The 17,426-nt window shown below is 47.3% G+C and overlaps 1 protein-coding gene across 1 annotated transcript; it reads right to left on the reverse strand.

Moving 5' to 3' along the window:
* Positions 1-728: 728 nt before the first annotated feature.
* On the reverse strand, positions 729-2,855 carry LOC123137922 (polygalacturonase At1g48100). The gene is made up of 3 exons (XM_044557818.1): positions 1,928-2,855; positions 1,538-1,827; positions 729-1,444 (listed from the first exon to the last, which is right to left on the reverse strand). Exons 1-3 carry the CDS (start codon positions 2,585-2,587, stop codon positions 940-942), a joined length of 1,455 nt encoding a protein of 484 aa, XP_044413753.1. The 5' UTR covers positions 2,588-2,855; the 3' UTR covers positions 729-939.
* Positions 2,856-17,426: the final 14,571 nt, after the last annotated feature.

Consider the following 17,426-nt stretch of genomic DNA (forward strand, 5'->3'; position numbering starts at 1 on the left):
GTCACCGAGCTTGATCATGGCTCTGATGATTCCAGAGCTTAAAGAAGGGTCTAATCTTTTTTTTTCGAGGAAATTTTCAATCCATTCATTATGCCACAGCAGTCTCTACAAAGAACACAGAAATTAAAAAAAATGTCCATGTCCGTAGACCATCTTTCAGGGCCACAATATGGACTTATAGATTTCATAAAGCCATGAGTGTACTTGTTCACAGACTTCACGAAGTTAGTTTTCGTTAGAAAAGTCTAGATGAAATCCCGAGCCGATTCATGTGCTAGTAGAAAAAATTGATGCGGTATATCCAAAAAAAAAAATTAAGAAACACATTACAGGTGTGATGCTTGCAAACACATACATACACTCATCTCGAACACACACATGCCACTTCTCTTCATCTGTGGTGGTTGTTGTTCTAGTGTGCTGGTCCTTAGCATGACGACTTCTCGAATGCCTACTACAACAAGTGTTCCTGGCTTCGATGAGAGTGGGACAATGATGGTGGTGCACCTTCTTCTTGCCCTAGTGCTTATAGTCGTCGCTAGGTGGTCTACGAACCTGTATATAATTTATGTTATTTCTTGTGTCCTTGTACTGCCATTGCCAATGATGAATAATGGAAGTTTCTCTTGGAAAAAAAGTTATTATAGAGTTTATTTTCTTGAAAAATATTATATGCACTATACTATATAAGTCGACAAGAAAGAAGTACTAGTATATGGTAACAGAAGTTCCAGAACATTCTGCATGTATATTCTCTGGTAACTGTCACACAAATCATCTCATACTGTTACATTTTCATCTTTCTATATACAATATATAGGTAATATACTACACGACCAAGCTTTAACTAAAGTTTTTTTCCTGGCCTAATATATTTTTTTCTCTGGTTTTAGTTACCTCCTTATCTATAAGGAACGTCCCACGGCGTGACGTCGCTCATCAGTAACACTTCAAGCTGCTAGTATCATCCACGTTCCTGGGCACGCCCTCTATGAGGCACGCCACCGGCGGCACAATGGGCGTCGTGGTGTTGCCGTACACGTTCCAGCAGAACGGGCTGTCGACGGTGTCGCCGGTGGCGGGCAGCAGCTCGACGCCGGAGAGGGTGATATTGGTGCACGGCACGGCGTCGCTGCAGCCGAAGTGGATGGGCGGGCCGCGCACGTCGTAGGTGCCCCGGATGCCGGCGTAGGTGATGTCGGAGACGAAGACGGCGGTGGTGGCGTTCTCGCAGCTCTTGGTCAGGCAGTAGTACTGGTCGATGATGATGGGGTTGCGCACGGCGTCCATGCGCACGTTCTCGAAGGTCACCGCCGACACCGAACCGGAGCCGCCCTGCCACGTCTTGATCCTCACGCCGTTGTCCGAATGCCGGATCACCGCGTTCCGCACCGTGATGTTGGCCACGCACGCCCGTGACCCCTGCTTCCCCAGGCTCCCGATGCTGCGATGATAGCACCCAATGTCAGCAAATAATGCCGCTGGAGTGTATACAACATAAAGAAAAGCTACGGCTAGGAATGAAATGGGTGCGAACCTGATGCCGTGCCCGGGGCCGCAGGTGACGTTCTCGATGTGGACGTTGAGAGTGCCGGCGCCGATGGAGACGCAGTCGTCGCCGTTGGAGACGACGGTGTTGGTGATGAGGACGTCCTGGGTGTTCTCGACGTGGATGCCGTCGGTGTTGGGGCTCAGCGCCGGGGAGCTGATGGAGAGGCTGTCGACGTGCACGCCGCGGCAGCTGTCGAACCGGAAGTGGAACTCCGGGCTGTCCTGCACCCTGAGCCCTTGCACCGTCACGTTGTTGCTCATGAAAAACCTAAGCGCCTGGAGAGGATATCAACGTCAGTTATCCATCACTTACTGGCCATTAATAATACTGTTAAAGGCTTGAAGCAGTAGTACGTGGCTGGGTTTGGCCACTCACCACCGGGCTGTCACAAGGTCCGTGGGTGCTTCCTCCCTTGTGAGGCTTGCAGGGGAGATCCCACCATTTCTGCCCCTTGCCGTCGATGAGCCCGGAGCCGCGCAGCGACATGCCGTCGGCCTTGTAGAACACGAGCCAGTTACGCTTGCTGTTGGCCGGCCACGTCGTGGGCTCGCTCGGCGCCACGATCGTGCCGTCGATCTGCAGCGTGACGCTGCCCTGGCACGGCCCGGTGAAGGTGGTGGTGTGCACCAGGAACGAGTGCCCGGCGGCCGCGAGGACGACGCCCTCCCCGTCGTCCTGGCACGCCGTGTCCCACGCGGTCTTGATCGCGTCCGTGTCGTCCGTCACGCCGTCCCCGACGGCGCCGAAGTCCTTGATGACGTCGTACACGTTGTCGCCGTCGTCGGACGGGGCCGGCGCGGGCGCGCCCGGCATTGGAGGGGCCGACGGCGGCGTCCTGGCTGGCGGCGGCGCGGATGGAGACCCATGCTTCGGTGAAGGAGCCCGCCTCGGGCCTAAAGGTCCGGGTGCGTGGGACGGCGGCCGCACGGAGTGGCGCTTGGTGTGGTGGTGGTGGCGGCTGTGAACTCCGTCGCAGAGGAAGCTCGCGGCGACCACGAGCGCGAGGAGCAGCGCAATGGCGGTCCGGGCCTCCATTAGAGCAAAGCGTTGCAAGCTGATGAATTTGCTTGTGTTGGCTCGATTCAGCTCAAGGATGGATTAATCTCGGATCACTAGGCCTGCTTATATATAGACGCCCCGAGGAAGGCCGAGGCGCGAGCGCTGTCCCGGGAATCTAGCCACTAGCTAGCTAGCTTGGACGCTATGCTATACTGAAGCAGAGGAGGAGCTGGACAGTTAGTGGCAGTTGGGTTTGAGAGTGTGAGGAGCGCGAGTACATGGATTTATAGGCTGGCATGGGAGCCAAAGATGTACTACAGTGTCAAGAAGCGCGGTGGTGGACTGGTGGTGGTGCGCGCATGGACGGCAGAGCGTGCACGCGCGCGCCGAAGGAGGAGGGTTCGTGGCTGGACTTGTGCTCGCTACCATGCACGATAAATGATCTGCAAACCGATTTCCAATTGTGTACTGCTGAGTGCAACGACTATGCTTTCGGTGGTGTTGTGTGTTTGAATAACTGTAGCTTTTGGTTTCTATTAATGGAAATCGAGGATCACCCTATCTTTGAATAGAAAAGAAGCAAAATTTTGAGTGCAACTATATGTGGCCGGGCAACTCTTGGCCATGCTGGATTCCTCTGCCGTGCCCTGTGTGCCGTTGGGCCACTCATATATGGGCCCACATGTCAGTGGAAGAACGGCAGGGTGTCGAACGTCAGAGGATCCTCCTCCTGGTCATCTCCAGCATTCACTGGGCGCCTCCCTCCTCGCACTTTTCGGCGATTAACCTTGATCGAACGGAGGCCAAGCAGACGTACGTGCACACTGACACCCACATCCGTAGTGCCCTACCGGCCTAGCTGGTTTGCTTTCCAGCCGAACCAACCCAGCTTCTGCAGCTTCTTCCTCTATTTTGCCCCCCTAGCAATTGCTATCTATCTACGACAACTGAGATACGACCAGCCTAGCTAGCATGCATGCAGCTTGCCTCCAGCTCCCATGCTGGATGGACCGATCTCCTTTTGCACATAGGTCGCGCATGCGCCCACAAGAACACAAGCACGTAGCTTTACGACCTTTTTCGCTGCAAAACGAACATGCGAATCGAGCCGGTATTCCTCGGTTGGTTAGGCCTCGGCTGAGGTGCTTGTTTCTTTCCGATCTCAGCACATCGTGCATGAATGCATGTATTTTTTTTGACCAAGGGTGATTTTTTTACTGACTTAAAATAAAATGTTGAGATGATACGGACACAATGAGCATACATCTGACCTTTGCATGACTAAGATGAACACAATTAACTTGGACACACACACACACACACACACACACACACACACACACACACACACACACACACACACACACAAAATAAAGCTCAACAAGATCAAAACAACGATTGACAAACTACAACAGCGATAATCGACTCTCCTGACAACATAAGGAAAAGGAGGAAGGTTCTTTATCGACAACACCTCCAGAAAGGAAGTAGCCTTCTACGGTCATTTTATCGTCGGATTCAACCGTCAAAAGACAAACTTTAGGTTTTAACGTTCAAAATTGAGTCCGAGTAACTTCAAGCAATGCTTTCAACAAGGTAACAACTCACAAACACTCGAAAAGCACCACCAAATTAGAAGTTATCACGCATGTGCTGTCACCGGCACTTACCGCAATCCCAACAGCTACATGCATGGACGGGCATAGTGTAAGGTGTCATGCAAGTGGTGACAATGCTCGCACATTCTGTAAGTCTGACTCCGTAAGATCCATAGTTGTAGCAAAACTCGCGTTCTCCTTGCTTTGCTAGATGTAGCAACGAGAATACAAGAAGGGATGCATGCGTGATGCGATGCGATTCCGCGATTCAGTCAAGCTAGTTGATCATGCAGCTGTGTGCTGTCGCTGTGGTCGATGTTGCCGTTCCTCCACGTTCCCAGGTGCAATGTCATCCATGTCCCGGATCATGCATTGCTTTCAAGGACATCCACTGGATCGACCGGCCTGCCCTGCCCAAATCTCTTCCTCCTTCTGGTTACTGCATGCGGCACAAGCTAGTACATGCAGCCTAGTTTAATCTGAGGTCGAGGAGGAGGAATGGTCCACTCCACTCCTCATCACCTTTCCATCCCTTTGTGGTCATAGATTGCTGCGAGGTGTGGTGAGTGCATGTATGATTCTTCCATAGATCGATGGTGATAAGGCCACCACTAGAGGGCCCGACAGGGAGTGTCGTAGTATTCTTAGAAGGCTAGCTACTAGAAAAAGATATGTAGATGGCTAGCCCGGCCAGGTAGGTGGCCACGGCGCTTTTGGGAGTGGATTAACCGGAGAGGCGATGCCAATCGATCGAGTTTCTGTTCATGCAACTGGATTATTGGAGCACGTACGCCGGCCGGTTAAAGCCTCACGTTGCGGCTGGCCGGAGGAGAGGACATAATGGGGGTGGTGGTAATTTGATGGTGGCCACAAGATTTGGTGGTGCTGAGGTGGTCCATTAATTTGGCCGAGTAACGCTACTGTGTTCGTCATTACGCGTCGTGGCGCCGTGCACTCACGGTTTGGAGGCCGCATATAGAGCGTGGAGCACAACATTTGCATAGTTCCAGCGTATCACCGTAGAAGAATACTAGGCACACGTTCGCGCCGTAGACTTTGCGCAACACGCTGCGGGCCGAAAAGGTAGGAGCTCTCTCTCTCTTGACAAAAAAAAGGGAGAAGTAGCTCTTTGTTTAAAGAAAGGGCGTGCTAGATCTCAATCGACTGAGACTTAAGAAAGTCTCAATCAAGTGACACCATATATAAAAAAAATTATTAAAAATACACGGATCTCAACGTGAGATCTCACGAACATGCATCGACTCAGACTTCGTTAAGTCTCAGTCAAGTGAGACTTAGAAATCCTGTTAAAGAAAAGGGAGGAGCTGGATCGAACTCGGTCTTTTTTCCTTTCTTTGATGATCTTCAACACATTCATTCGAACTCCCTGCGAGTGCAGGATTTCTCGTGTGGAGAAACACCTCTTGAGCGCTATCGGATCGTCGTGACATCAACATACAAAAGGCATTTTTAGGCAGAGGTGATTTTAATGTAGCAGTAGGAAGCAGTCCGCATTTTTGCTTTATCATAAGTTCAAGTTTGTAAATTTTGACCAAGTTTATAGAAAACAAATTAGCATATACAACCAACACCAGGAGATTCATCAATGAATATATTTTCACATCATATATATTTGTCATTGAAATGTTCAAATTATTTTCTATAAACTTGGTCAAATCTTATAAAGTTTGACTTAAGACAAAGCTAATATGCAGAGTACATAAAAATAGATGTAGAAACTATTTTGTTTCTTTATATCAATAGTTGTGCTCTAAATGTCAGGCGTTTACTGAAACGCGAGGGGTACTGGTGACCGAAAGGACAACGACTTGTTTGTGAATTGGTGCATGATTTAAAACTAAAACTTTGTTGTTATATAGAAGACAAAAAACAATACATGTGCACATATTTGGTGCTTCTTTCCTGCTAGAGGATTATTTTGTGTGTCTGTGTGTGTGTGTGTGGGGGGGGGGGGGGGGGGGTCATAATAGAGATAAAGTGATGTTATTATTAATAGAACTTGTTCTTGTCCTTAAGCGCAATGACTCCTTTTATTTTAGGTGGGGACTTTAATATTATTTGGATGTGTATTGAACATGATAGTGCTACAGTAATTGTTAGACCGGTTAAGATGCTTAATGCTATTATCCGGTGTAAGGACTTAAAAGAACTTAATTTAGCTGAGAGAAATTTTATTTGGTCCAACAATCATGAGGATCCTGGTTTTGAAGCACTAATACACAGTGGGAGAGTTAGTTTACCTTTGTCCTTTCCAGAAGTTTACTTAGAATTATCTCTGAGCATAATGCTCTAGTTGTAGATATTGGTTTTAGAAAAGCAAAAGATTACTTATCCTTTTAAATTTGAATAATTATGGCTTTTTAATTATGAAGGTCTTTATAGTTGAAAAGGCTTGGGTAAATACATGTAGAGGAAATCCTTAGAAAAATGTCAAGATAGAGCTAGTAAGAAGAATGCCTAAAGGGTGGTGTTATAATTATGAAGGTCTTTATAAAAGAGAGTGGGAGTTTTTCAGCCGAAGAAATGGAGAGTATTGACAAACATAGTGTAAGTTTTTTGTTTATCTATTGCTAATTTTCTTTTGAAGAAACAACTTGATGAAAGGGTGCATAAAATTTGAAGGAAGGAGAGATTTAGTAGATACATAGATCTGAGGAGCATGACCCACTTCAGGAACATGCTATGATTTTCCTTTTCATGGCCAGGGCTAGTGGCAAGAAAGAGAGGGGAAAAAAATCATCTCTTTGAGACATGAGGGGTTTACATGGGGGGGGGGGGGGCATTTTACTTTATGCAACTAGTTTTATAAGTCTTTGTTAAGTCCAATAGCTTCGAATGTTTTAGTATTAGTTCCCGTTTGCTTGTGTTCTTGATGATATTGATAGAGAAATATATGAAAAATAATTTAGCTTAGAGGAAATAAGAGTTGCTCAGTTAGAAAGATGTAGAATTTCTTCTTTTGCAGGGATTTTGGGGGGAAAATCTCTTGTCATTTTTTATTCTATGAATGGAATAGAAACCCATTTGTGAATTCCTACTTTGTTTTAAGTACATTTATCAATTTGTTTATAGATACATTATATAAATTGATCCACTTTAAATAGCAAGAATTAAAGTAAAGATGAAATAAAAAAAACAGAATAATCTGTCTCATAGTTCTAAAATAGAGTTCTTGCTTTTTATTTAATTTATAGTATTACTTCTCATTATACTGCAATAAAATATTGGCTACAATTGAGGAGGTCTTATCAATGAAATTTCCATTTATACAGGATCTAGGCATAACTCCAACACATTCTGTATAGAATTGTTTTCTTTCCTTCACAAAATAACATAAAAACAAACACATTTGAGATGAAGCACAGTAAAGTATCAGGCCCATTTGGGCTGCCTGCTGAGTTTTACCAGCATTTTTTTGTATATTCTTTGTTTTTTCTTCATTTAAAAAAATGCAGTTTCTTTTCCCTATCTCACAATCTCAATGCCTAGGCGAAACTTGAGAATGGCTAAGATGGCATAGGAGTTGTATGGGTGGCGACACGCTAGGTTCTTGTGTCAAGCAGACTGACGATGTTTTCTCTTTTAATATGTACTATCTGAAACTATCCCCTGTTGGACCAGCGGGTGGCGCATTAAACTGAGATTTCGCATCGTGTGTTTATTGTTTTCAAGTGTTCAGCCCCCATGGTATGATTTCCTATGTTTCGGCAGTAAACAGGGGGTTTGCCCTGTTTGCCTGATAATGTATTGCACTGCACAAGACAGTTTCTTTCTTTCTTTTTGAGGGTAACTGCACAAGACAGCTGGGTTCTTTTGTCTCAAAAAATTCAGAACGAAACGGGGTCCGTTGGGCCGCTTTTCCTCGGAAAAAAGGAGGCATGAGTATGTGGATCGGTAGGACCATGTTCGAATCTAGTGCGTGGGCCGCCATATCACTTGGAACGCAAGGCAAAGTGCGAACGACCCAGCACAGCTTGTTACTCTTTCTGCCAAGCGCGAGGCCTGCTGGAAGCTTTTCTGAAGAAACGGTGGGCGAGTCAAACCCTTGTCTTGTGCTTACAGCATCGTACTAGTAGTAGTAGCAACACTTGTCAAACTGTCACACGTGTGGTGTATCGGGTAGTTGTGTCACACGCCTCATGTGGCATGGACAGCAATCAGCCCGCACGATCACGTTCGCGCGCGCAAAGGCACGGCCCGCACGTCCGGTGTGTGGCAACCCCGTCCGGACGTGCGGGCCAGAGGACCCAGCAGCCTGCACGATCCAACTGTCCCGGCCTCTTCTCTCACCTCCCGAATCTCGACTGCCGCCATTTTCTCCCACCTCCCGAACCCCTACCTCCATCGCCGGCCTTCTCTGGTTGGCAACCAGAGCAGATCCGTAAGGCATTCCCACCGCAAACCACACCCCCACCCCCCACCCCCAATCCAACAACGCCCTCCAAAGAAGACTGGCTAAAAGCAGGTGAATCTCCCGATCTCCCTACTACTTCTCATCCTTCTACGTGGCACAGAAAATTGCAAAATTACCGACGAGGTTGGCAACTAGATCCATCCTACAGGGGTAATACACTACATGGGTTGTGTGTCTTCGCAGTTGCCAAGCAGAGTACACTAGATCTGCCATGTACTACGTTAGAGATAACCGTAAGTTCTCAGTAGATTGATGCACGTAGTTGGTAAATGAATGGATGTGTAGGAATCCATAAAAAGGTAGAGAAAATTGAGAAATTTGGAATAATGGGGGTGTCAAAATTAATTGCCACTGGTGTCTAACGTCAGTTGCCACCTATCATTGTCGTCAACTGTCACCATGTCAACTTATTGCTTGCCATCCTATTGTAGTGGCTGATGCCATCGAATCGAACGGATAGCTAGCACCAAGATTTTAGAAAAGATAGTGGATGTACATGTCCTACTAGCCATGATATGCTGGTTGCCTACGCATGAAAATGTGATAACACTACGTGTTAACTTCTACATGCAAGCAGCACAAGGATACATTTTTTGTGGATTGTTGATGCGTTCTTGTTCATGCAGTGATTGATAGCACAGTGGCAGAAACGAGACGCGGAAAAGAATGAGTCACGAAGATGGCGCTGATCTTTTCGGTTCTCAAAGGCCAGAAACGCCCCCTTGGGATGCATCAGAATACAGTCAACTCATTTCTGTAGGGCCGTTGCTGCCACTACTAAAACAGTACGCAAGCATTGGTATGATGCATGGAAACAAAAGAAAAAGAACATTTGCCATGTTCGCGACGATGAAGATGACATTCTACTTATGTCCTACACTATCATTTTTTTGCAGGTTCTTATGACCAAAACACACTCAGGGAGACATCATGGCAAGTTCAGTCACAGGGCGCTAACACTGACAAATGTACGGGCAGCCAACTTCAAGTAGCTAATGTGACAAATCAAGGTAACACATACGAAAATGAAACATACTGGTCTGAACATGAAAAATAAACTTGCAAAGGATGGCAAAAGACTCACGAGTTATGTCAGAAAAAAATGCAAAGCCTTCGTGCAGCACGTGGCATCACGCGACACCCATATACCTGCCATCGACATCATACACAGGTGAGTCCATAAAAAGTGAAGTTGCGGACGATGAGTTAGCAGAAGGAGCGTAGTTGACAACTGCAGTTGCCATCCCATAACAACTGCAGTTGCCATCCCTAGACAACTGCAATTGCCATCCCTAGACAACTGCAGTTGCCATGACTGAACAACTTGCAGTTGCCATGCATTACCCATCTAATACCATACTTACAGGTTATTACGATGCTTCTACCCTGGCAAACGTCTCATGGCAAGCTTCACACAATGCAGATAGAGCACATCAATTTGATGTTACAGACCACACAAGATGGGCACATGCATCACAGCAAGGTAAAATGAAAAATTTGCATAGTGAGCTCGAGACTAGAATAAAAAAATTGATGCTAGAACACACTAGTTTGACATGTGTTGGCGGTAGTATTTGCCATGTATGCAGGACTACAGCTGCCATGCACATAGAATCCAAGTTTTCGTACTGAAAAATGAGCTGGTTGCCATGCATGACTGCTGCAACTACTGAAAAGCCAGTAGTTGCCATGTTTGTTGGACAGTAGCTACCATGACTAGACAACTACAGTTGCCATGCATGTCGACATGCAGACTAACAGCTTGCTTGTTTGAATGATGTCATGCCAAATCACTTGAAGTTGATGTACTCCGTTACGATAAACATGTCATTCAAGCAAAAGATCTTACGTTTGTCCCTGTTTTTTCTATTACAGGGCCTACAACTACAGTGAACAGCGGCGCAGGGGCATCTACTGCGGGGAGCTCTGAGCGCACGGAAGATGCGGTCCTCCAGACAACCACCAATCATGCCGCAAACAATACCGAGTCGGAGTCAGAAATGGCAATCATTCCTGCAATACCGACAAGCACCCCTTTGAACACAAGCACTGGCAACACTCAAGTACATCAAACTGCCTCCGATACTAAAGTGAATCATGAAACTGATGACGAAGCGCAATGGGATGAAGATGGTGGGCAATCAGAGATCATGGTATCTCAGCCACCGTACGTTGGGCAGAGATTTGGATCGTTCACAGAAGCAAAGGAATTCTACCAGACAGATGCAAAGTTCCATGGGTTTGCGGTCAACATCGAATACCATAGGAAGATTAAGAAAACAAATGAGTATAGCAGAGGTGAGATGAGGTGCCACAAGGCACGAAGGAACAAGAAGGGGAAAGGTGTTGCGCCTGTCGTTCCGAAACGAAAGAGAGGAATCATTCTCAAGACGGAATGCCCTGTCCGGTGTAAGCTAAATGTAGATGGAGCACAGTGGGTGGTCACTGAATATTTTGATGAGCACAACCACCAACGCATAAAGAAGTTCGACCTGGTGAAGTTTCTGACCGCCCATAGAGGATTCACCCCACTCAAGAAGAAATTCATAAAGTTGCTACATGATTGTAACGTCGGTCCATCAAGAATGATGCAGATATTATCACTCATCCACGGCAAAAATGGCACACTGAGTAGCATACCCTACATACCAGCTGACGTCACAAACCTAAAGGCAAAATACCATAGAGAGAGCAAGTTGGCTGACATAGAAGCCACGATGGCCTACTTCGATGAGAAAGTGAAGGAAGATCCAGATTTCTTCTACAAGATAAGATTGGACGATGAGGATCATGTCAGGAATATGTATTGGGTGGATAGTGCTGCAAGAAGAGACTACAAACATTTCCGAGATTGCATTTCATTCGACGCGACATATCTCACTAATATGTACAAGATGCTGTGCGCTCCATTCATAGGAATAAACTGTTAGAAATATGCCCTAGAGGCAATAATAAAAGGATTATTATTATATTTCCTTGTTCATGATAATTGTCTTTTATTCATGCTATAATTGTATTATCCGGAAATCGTAATACACGTGTGAATACATAGACCACAATATGTCCCTAGTGAGCCTCTAGTTGACTAGCTCGTTGATTAACAAATAGTCATGGTTTCCTAACTATGGACATTAGATGTCATTGATAACGGGATCACATCATTAGGAGAATGATGTGATGGACAAGACCCAATCCTAAGCATACCACAAGATCGTGTAGTTCGTTTTGCTAGAGCTTTTCCAATGTCAAGTATCTTTTCCTTAGACCATGAGATCGTGTAACTCCCGGATACCGTAGGAGTGCTTTGGGTGTAACAAACGTCACAACGTAACTGGGTGACTATAAAGGTGCACTACAGGTATCTCCGAAAGTGTCTGTTGGGTTGACACGGATCAAGACCGGGATTTGTCATTCCGTATGATGGAGAGGTATCTCTGGGCCCACTCGGTAATGCATCATCATAATGAACTCAAAGTGACCAAGTGTCTGGTCATGGGATCATGCATTACGGTACGAGTAAAGAGACTTGCCGGTAACGAGATTGAACAAGGTATTGGGATACCGACGATCGAATCTCGGGCAAGTAACGTACCGATTGACAAAGGAAATTGTATACGGGGTTGCTTAAATCCTCGACATCGTGGTTCATCCGATGAGATCATCGAGGAGCATGTGGGAGCCAACATGGGTATCCAGATCCCGCTGTTGGTTATTGATCGGAGAGCCGTCTCGGTCATGTCTACATGTCTCCCGAACCCGTAGGGTCTACACACTTAAGGTTCGGTGACGCTAGGGTTGTATGAATATGAGTATGCAGCAAAACCGAAATTTGTTTGGAGTTTCGGATGAGATCCCGGACGTCACGAGGAGTTCTGAAATGGTCCGGAGGTAAAGAATTATATATAGGAAGTGCTGTTTCGGCCATCGGGAGAGTTTCGGGGGTCACCGGTATTTTACCGGGACCACCGGAAGGGTCCCGGGGGTCCACCGGGTGGGGCCTGTTGGGTTTCGTAGTAATTTCAAAAAATTTCCTACGCACACGCAAGATCATGTGATGCATAGCAACGAGGGGGAGAGTATTGTCTACGTACCCTACGCAGACCGACTGCGGAAGCGATGACACGACGTAGAGGAAGTAGTCGTACGTCTTCACGATCCAACCGATCAAGCACCGAAACTACGACACCTCTGAGTTCGAGCACACGTTCAGCTCGATGACGATCCCCGGACTCCGATCCAGCAAAGTGTCGGGGAAGAGTTCCGTCAGCACGACGGCGTGGTGACAATCTTGATGAACTACAGCAGCAGGGCTTCGCCTAAACTCCGCTACAGTATTATCGAGGAATATGGTGGCAGGGGGCACCGCACACGGCTAAGGAACAGATCACGTGGATCAACTTGTGTCAACTTGTGTGTTTAGAGGTGCCCCTACCTCCGTATATAAAGGAGGAGAGGAGGGGAGGCTGGCCGGCCAAGGGGGGGAGGCGCAGGAGAGTCCTACTCCCTCTGGGAGTAGGATTCCCCCTCCAATCCTAGTCCAACTAGGATTCCTCGGAGGGGAAAAGAGGAGGAGGGGGCCGGCCACCTCTCCTAGTCCTAATAGGACTAGGGGAAGGGGGGGCGCGCAACCCATCTAGGGCAGCCCCTTCTCTTTTCCACTAAGGCCCACTATGGCCCAAATAGCTCCCGGGGGTTCCGGTAACCCTCCCGGTATTCCGGTAAAATCCCGATTTCACCCGGAACACTTCCGATATCCAAATATAGGCTTCCAATATATCAATCTTTACGTCTCGACCATTTCGAGACTCCTCGTCATGTCCGTGATCATATCCGGGACTCCGAACAACCTTCGGTACATCAAAATGCATAAACTCATAATATAACTGTCATCGTAACCTTAAGCGTGCGGACCCTACGGGTTCGAGAACAATGTAGACATGACCGAGACACGTCTCTGGTCAATAACCAATAGCGGGACCTGGATGCCCATATTGGCTCCTACATATTCTACGAAGATCTTTATCGGTCAGACCGCATAACAACATACGTTGTTCCCTTTGTCATCGGTATGTTACTTGCCCGAGATTCGATCGTCGGTATCCAATACCTAGTTCAATCTCGTTACCGGCAAGTCTCTTTACTCGTTCTGTAATACATCATCTCACAACTAACATATTAGTTGTAATGCTTGCAAGGCTTATGTGATGTGTATTACCGAGAGGGCCCAGAGATACCTCTCCGACAATCGGAGTGACAAATCCTAATCTCGAAATACGCCAACCCAACATCGACCATTGGAGACACCTGTAGTACTCCTTTATAATCACCCAGTTACGTTGTGACGTTTGGTAGTACCCAAAGTGTTCCTCCGGCAAACGGGAGTTGCATAATCTCATAGTCGTAGGAACATGTATAAGTCATGAAGAAAGCAATAGCAACATACTAAACGATCGGGTGCTAAGCTAATGGAATGGGTCATGTCAATCAGATCATTCTACTAATGATGTGACCTCGTTAATCAAATAACAACTCATTGTTCATGGTTAGGAAACATAACCATCTTTGATTAACGAGCTAGTCAAGTAGAGGCATACTAGTGACACTATGTTTGTCTATGTATTCACACATGTATTATGTTTCCGGTAAATACAATTCTAGCATGAATAATAAACATTTATCATGATTATAAGGAAATAAATAATAACTTTATTATTGCCTCTAGGGCATATTTCCTTCAGGGCCACCTATCCCGGAGGGCCCCGTGGGCTGAAGTGGAAAGGGGACCAGCCCCTAGTGGGCTGGTGCGCCCCCCCCCCCTTGGGCCCCCCCTGCACCTAGGGTTGGAAACCCTAGGGTGGGGGGCGCACCACTTGCCTTGGGGGGCACTCCACCCCCTGGCCGCCGCCCCCCTTGGGAGATTCAATCTCCAGGGCCGGCGCCCCCCCTGGGGGCCTATATAAAGGAGGGGGGAGGGAGGGCAGCCGCACCCTGAAGCCTTGGCGCCTCCCTCTCCCCTGCTACACCTCTCCCTCTCGCAGAAGCTCGGCGAAGCTCTGCCGGAACCTTGCTGCATCCACCACCACGCCGTCGTGCTGCTGGATCTTCATCAACCTCTCCTTCCCCCTTGCTGGATCAAGAAGGAGGAGACGTCATCTGATGCGGAGCATCCCACATTCATCCCATGTACACTCCCACTACTCCCCAAGCCCCAAGAGGACTTATGACGAGACCTCAACTATACGCCATTGGACACAAGGTGAAATCGCTCCTCTCCGAACCTTCACTTCCCACATGTGAGACATGGTTACTACCTCATATATATGTGCTATGCATGACCAGGAACAAGGAGGAAGACCATGGACAAGACGGCGAGTAAACCAAGTACAAGAACCAAGAGAAGAAGCTGCCCGAAGCTACAGCGGCTGGACGTCCGACCAGGACCGGACGTCCGACGACTCCCAGGCTCCGGACGACCGGCCCCCTCCGGACGATCGTGCCAGCGACCACCGAACCGAATCTGCGGACATTCGAAGAACTCCGGACGTCCGGGACCCCGTGAGCCTCCGGACAACCGGCCCCCTCCGGACGTCCGACCGAAGCACACCCGAGCCGAATCTACGGACGTCCTAAGAGCACCGGACGTCCGGACCTTCCCGAGCCTCCGGACGACCGGAACCCTCCGGACGTCCGACGCTTGTCTGCGCACAGTTTGTTGGGCCGCAGCCCATGTACCCCTTCACTTACCCCTTCGTGGCCCTAGACTATATATACTCCTCCACCTCCTCCTAGTTAGACTTAGCGTTGATTTAGCTCAATTAGAGATAGAGCTTCGCTCATCCACCGGATCTCCTCCTCGTGAGAGACCGTGGCCTCCTCGGAGAAGATCCTATCGGATTCAAGACCCCCTCGTGGGAAGATCCCCTCGTGGATTTCAAGGCCTCCTCATGGAGAAGAACGGTTCCTTTGTATCCTTACCTTTGTTGATTGTGGATCATATGTATCTCTTTGTGTTCGGTGATCTAGCACTTGTGTGATTGATCTCTTGTCGGTTGAGTGTTTCTCTCGTTCCTCCCCGTGTTTTCCTCGTGTTCTTCCGCGCGTTCTTCGTGATTCCTCGTAGGATCCACTCCAAACGTGAAAGATCGTCCACTTAGGGTTCCACCCCGTATCATATGGTATCATGAGCCACGTTGATCATGTATTTGGAGTCCCTCCCGCCGTTTTCTAGCCTTCTTTTGCTTAATTTCATCCTAAATTTCGAAAATCCCCACCAAAAATAGCCCCAATTTTTTTTGTGATTTGTTGGTTTGATGATGTTTTGTTGATTTTGATCCATGGATTTGCTTGGTTTCAATTGGATCTAGCATCTCCCCGAGTTTCCCCATCTTTCCTCCATGAAATCTCGTCAATTTTGACCCCGAAATCTCCATTTTCCGCCCAAAATTGCGCCCCGAATCTGAAATTTCGCGTTGACCCCGACCCACCGGACGACCGGAGTTTTACGGACGTCCGGAGCCCTAGGAACGACCAGACGTCTGACCTTTTCCGAACGACCGGAACCCCTAACCCGAACCAAATTTACAGATTTCCGACCTTTCCGGACATCCGACGCTCCGGACATCCGACCTTTACGGACGTCCGTAACCTGTAGGTTTTGACTTCGGCTGATTCTTGTTTCGGCCATAACTAATTCATCCGAACTTCGATTTTGACGTTCTTTAGCTCGTTTTGAAGCTCTTCACATTCCTCTTCCCACAAAAGTACCACCAAAATCATTTGACTCCATCAAATTTTTGAAAATTTGGCAAGTTTGCCTAGGCCCTCCACCATATCATCCGCATAGCCACCACCGACTTCCGCAACCTAACCCATTTTGTTCACCTTAGCATTAGTGGTTGCTTGAGTAGTGATTCGAGTCTCCTAAGGTGTTTCGGCTACTTAGGGACGATTGCTTCTTCATCAACCACCACCACCATTTCCACATAACCTTGCCCACCATACATTTCGCCACCCCCAAATTAACCCAATAGTTGTTTGAGCTTGTTTGAGTTGTGCCTTGTGTCTCCTAAGGTGTTTCGGCTACTTAGGGACGGCAACTTCAACTTCGACACTTGTATAGCCATCATTCCACTTCCGCATTGCCAAGTGCAAACCACCACCGATTTCCGCTACCACCATTTGACATTTGTCATTTGAGATTTTGAGTTCGCGGTTTTTCCGTTTCCTAAGGTGTTTCGGCTACTTAGGGACGAGTCTCCATCATCTTGGTATCTACATCAAGAGCATCGCCACTCATCATCGCAAAGGACGGTAACCTCGACGACACCATTGTATATTCCCCTTGCAAATTGCATTGATAACCCTAGCCCATTTTGCGTTACTTGCCTATCGAGACTAGCCAGTTGAGTATTGCCGGCAACATTACTTGTGCACATTAGTGATCATACTTCCCATAGCATACATACCATATCATCGTGGTGCATATATTGGTATCATATATTGTGTCACAAGTTTCTTCCCGCATATACACAATTGCTATCTTGGTTTGTGCATTGTGCAAAAGTGGCCATAGAAAAAAAAGAAATAAAGCTTTTAAGCAAAAGAAAGAGAGCAAAGAAGCTTGTAAGCAAGTGCCATAGCATCATACCACATTGCACATAAGATTGTCATATCCGATCATCTTGGATCATCTTGAGAGAAACACCGGGAACCATACATACATAGCATACTTGGGATAGAAAGTATATCCATTTTGCATCTTATAGGTTGTGCACAAGTGTCGTATCCGCCTATAGAGCAATCGTGCTAGCGTCTCTCTTGAGTTGTGCAACACGAGCGTTTT

Source organism: Triticum aestivum, chromosome 1B (genome assembly GCF_018294505.1).
Source record: "Triticum aestivum cultivar Chinese Spring chromosome 1B, IWGSC CS RefSeq v2.1, whole genome shotgun sequence".
NCBI lineage: Eukaryota > Viridiplantae > Streptophyta > Magnoliopsida > Poales > Poaceae > Triticum > Triticum aestivum.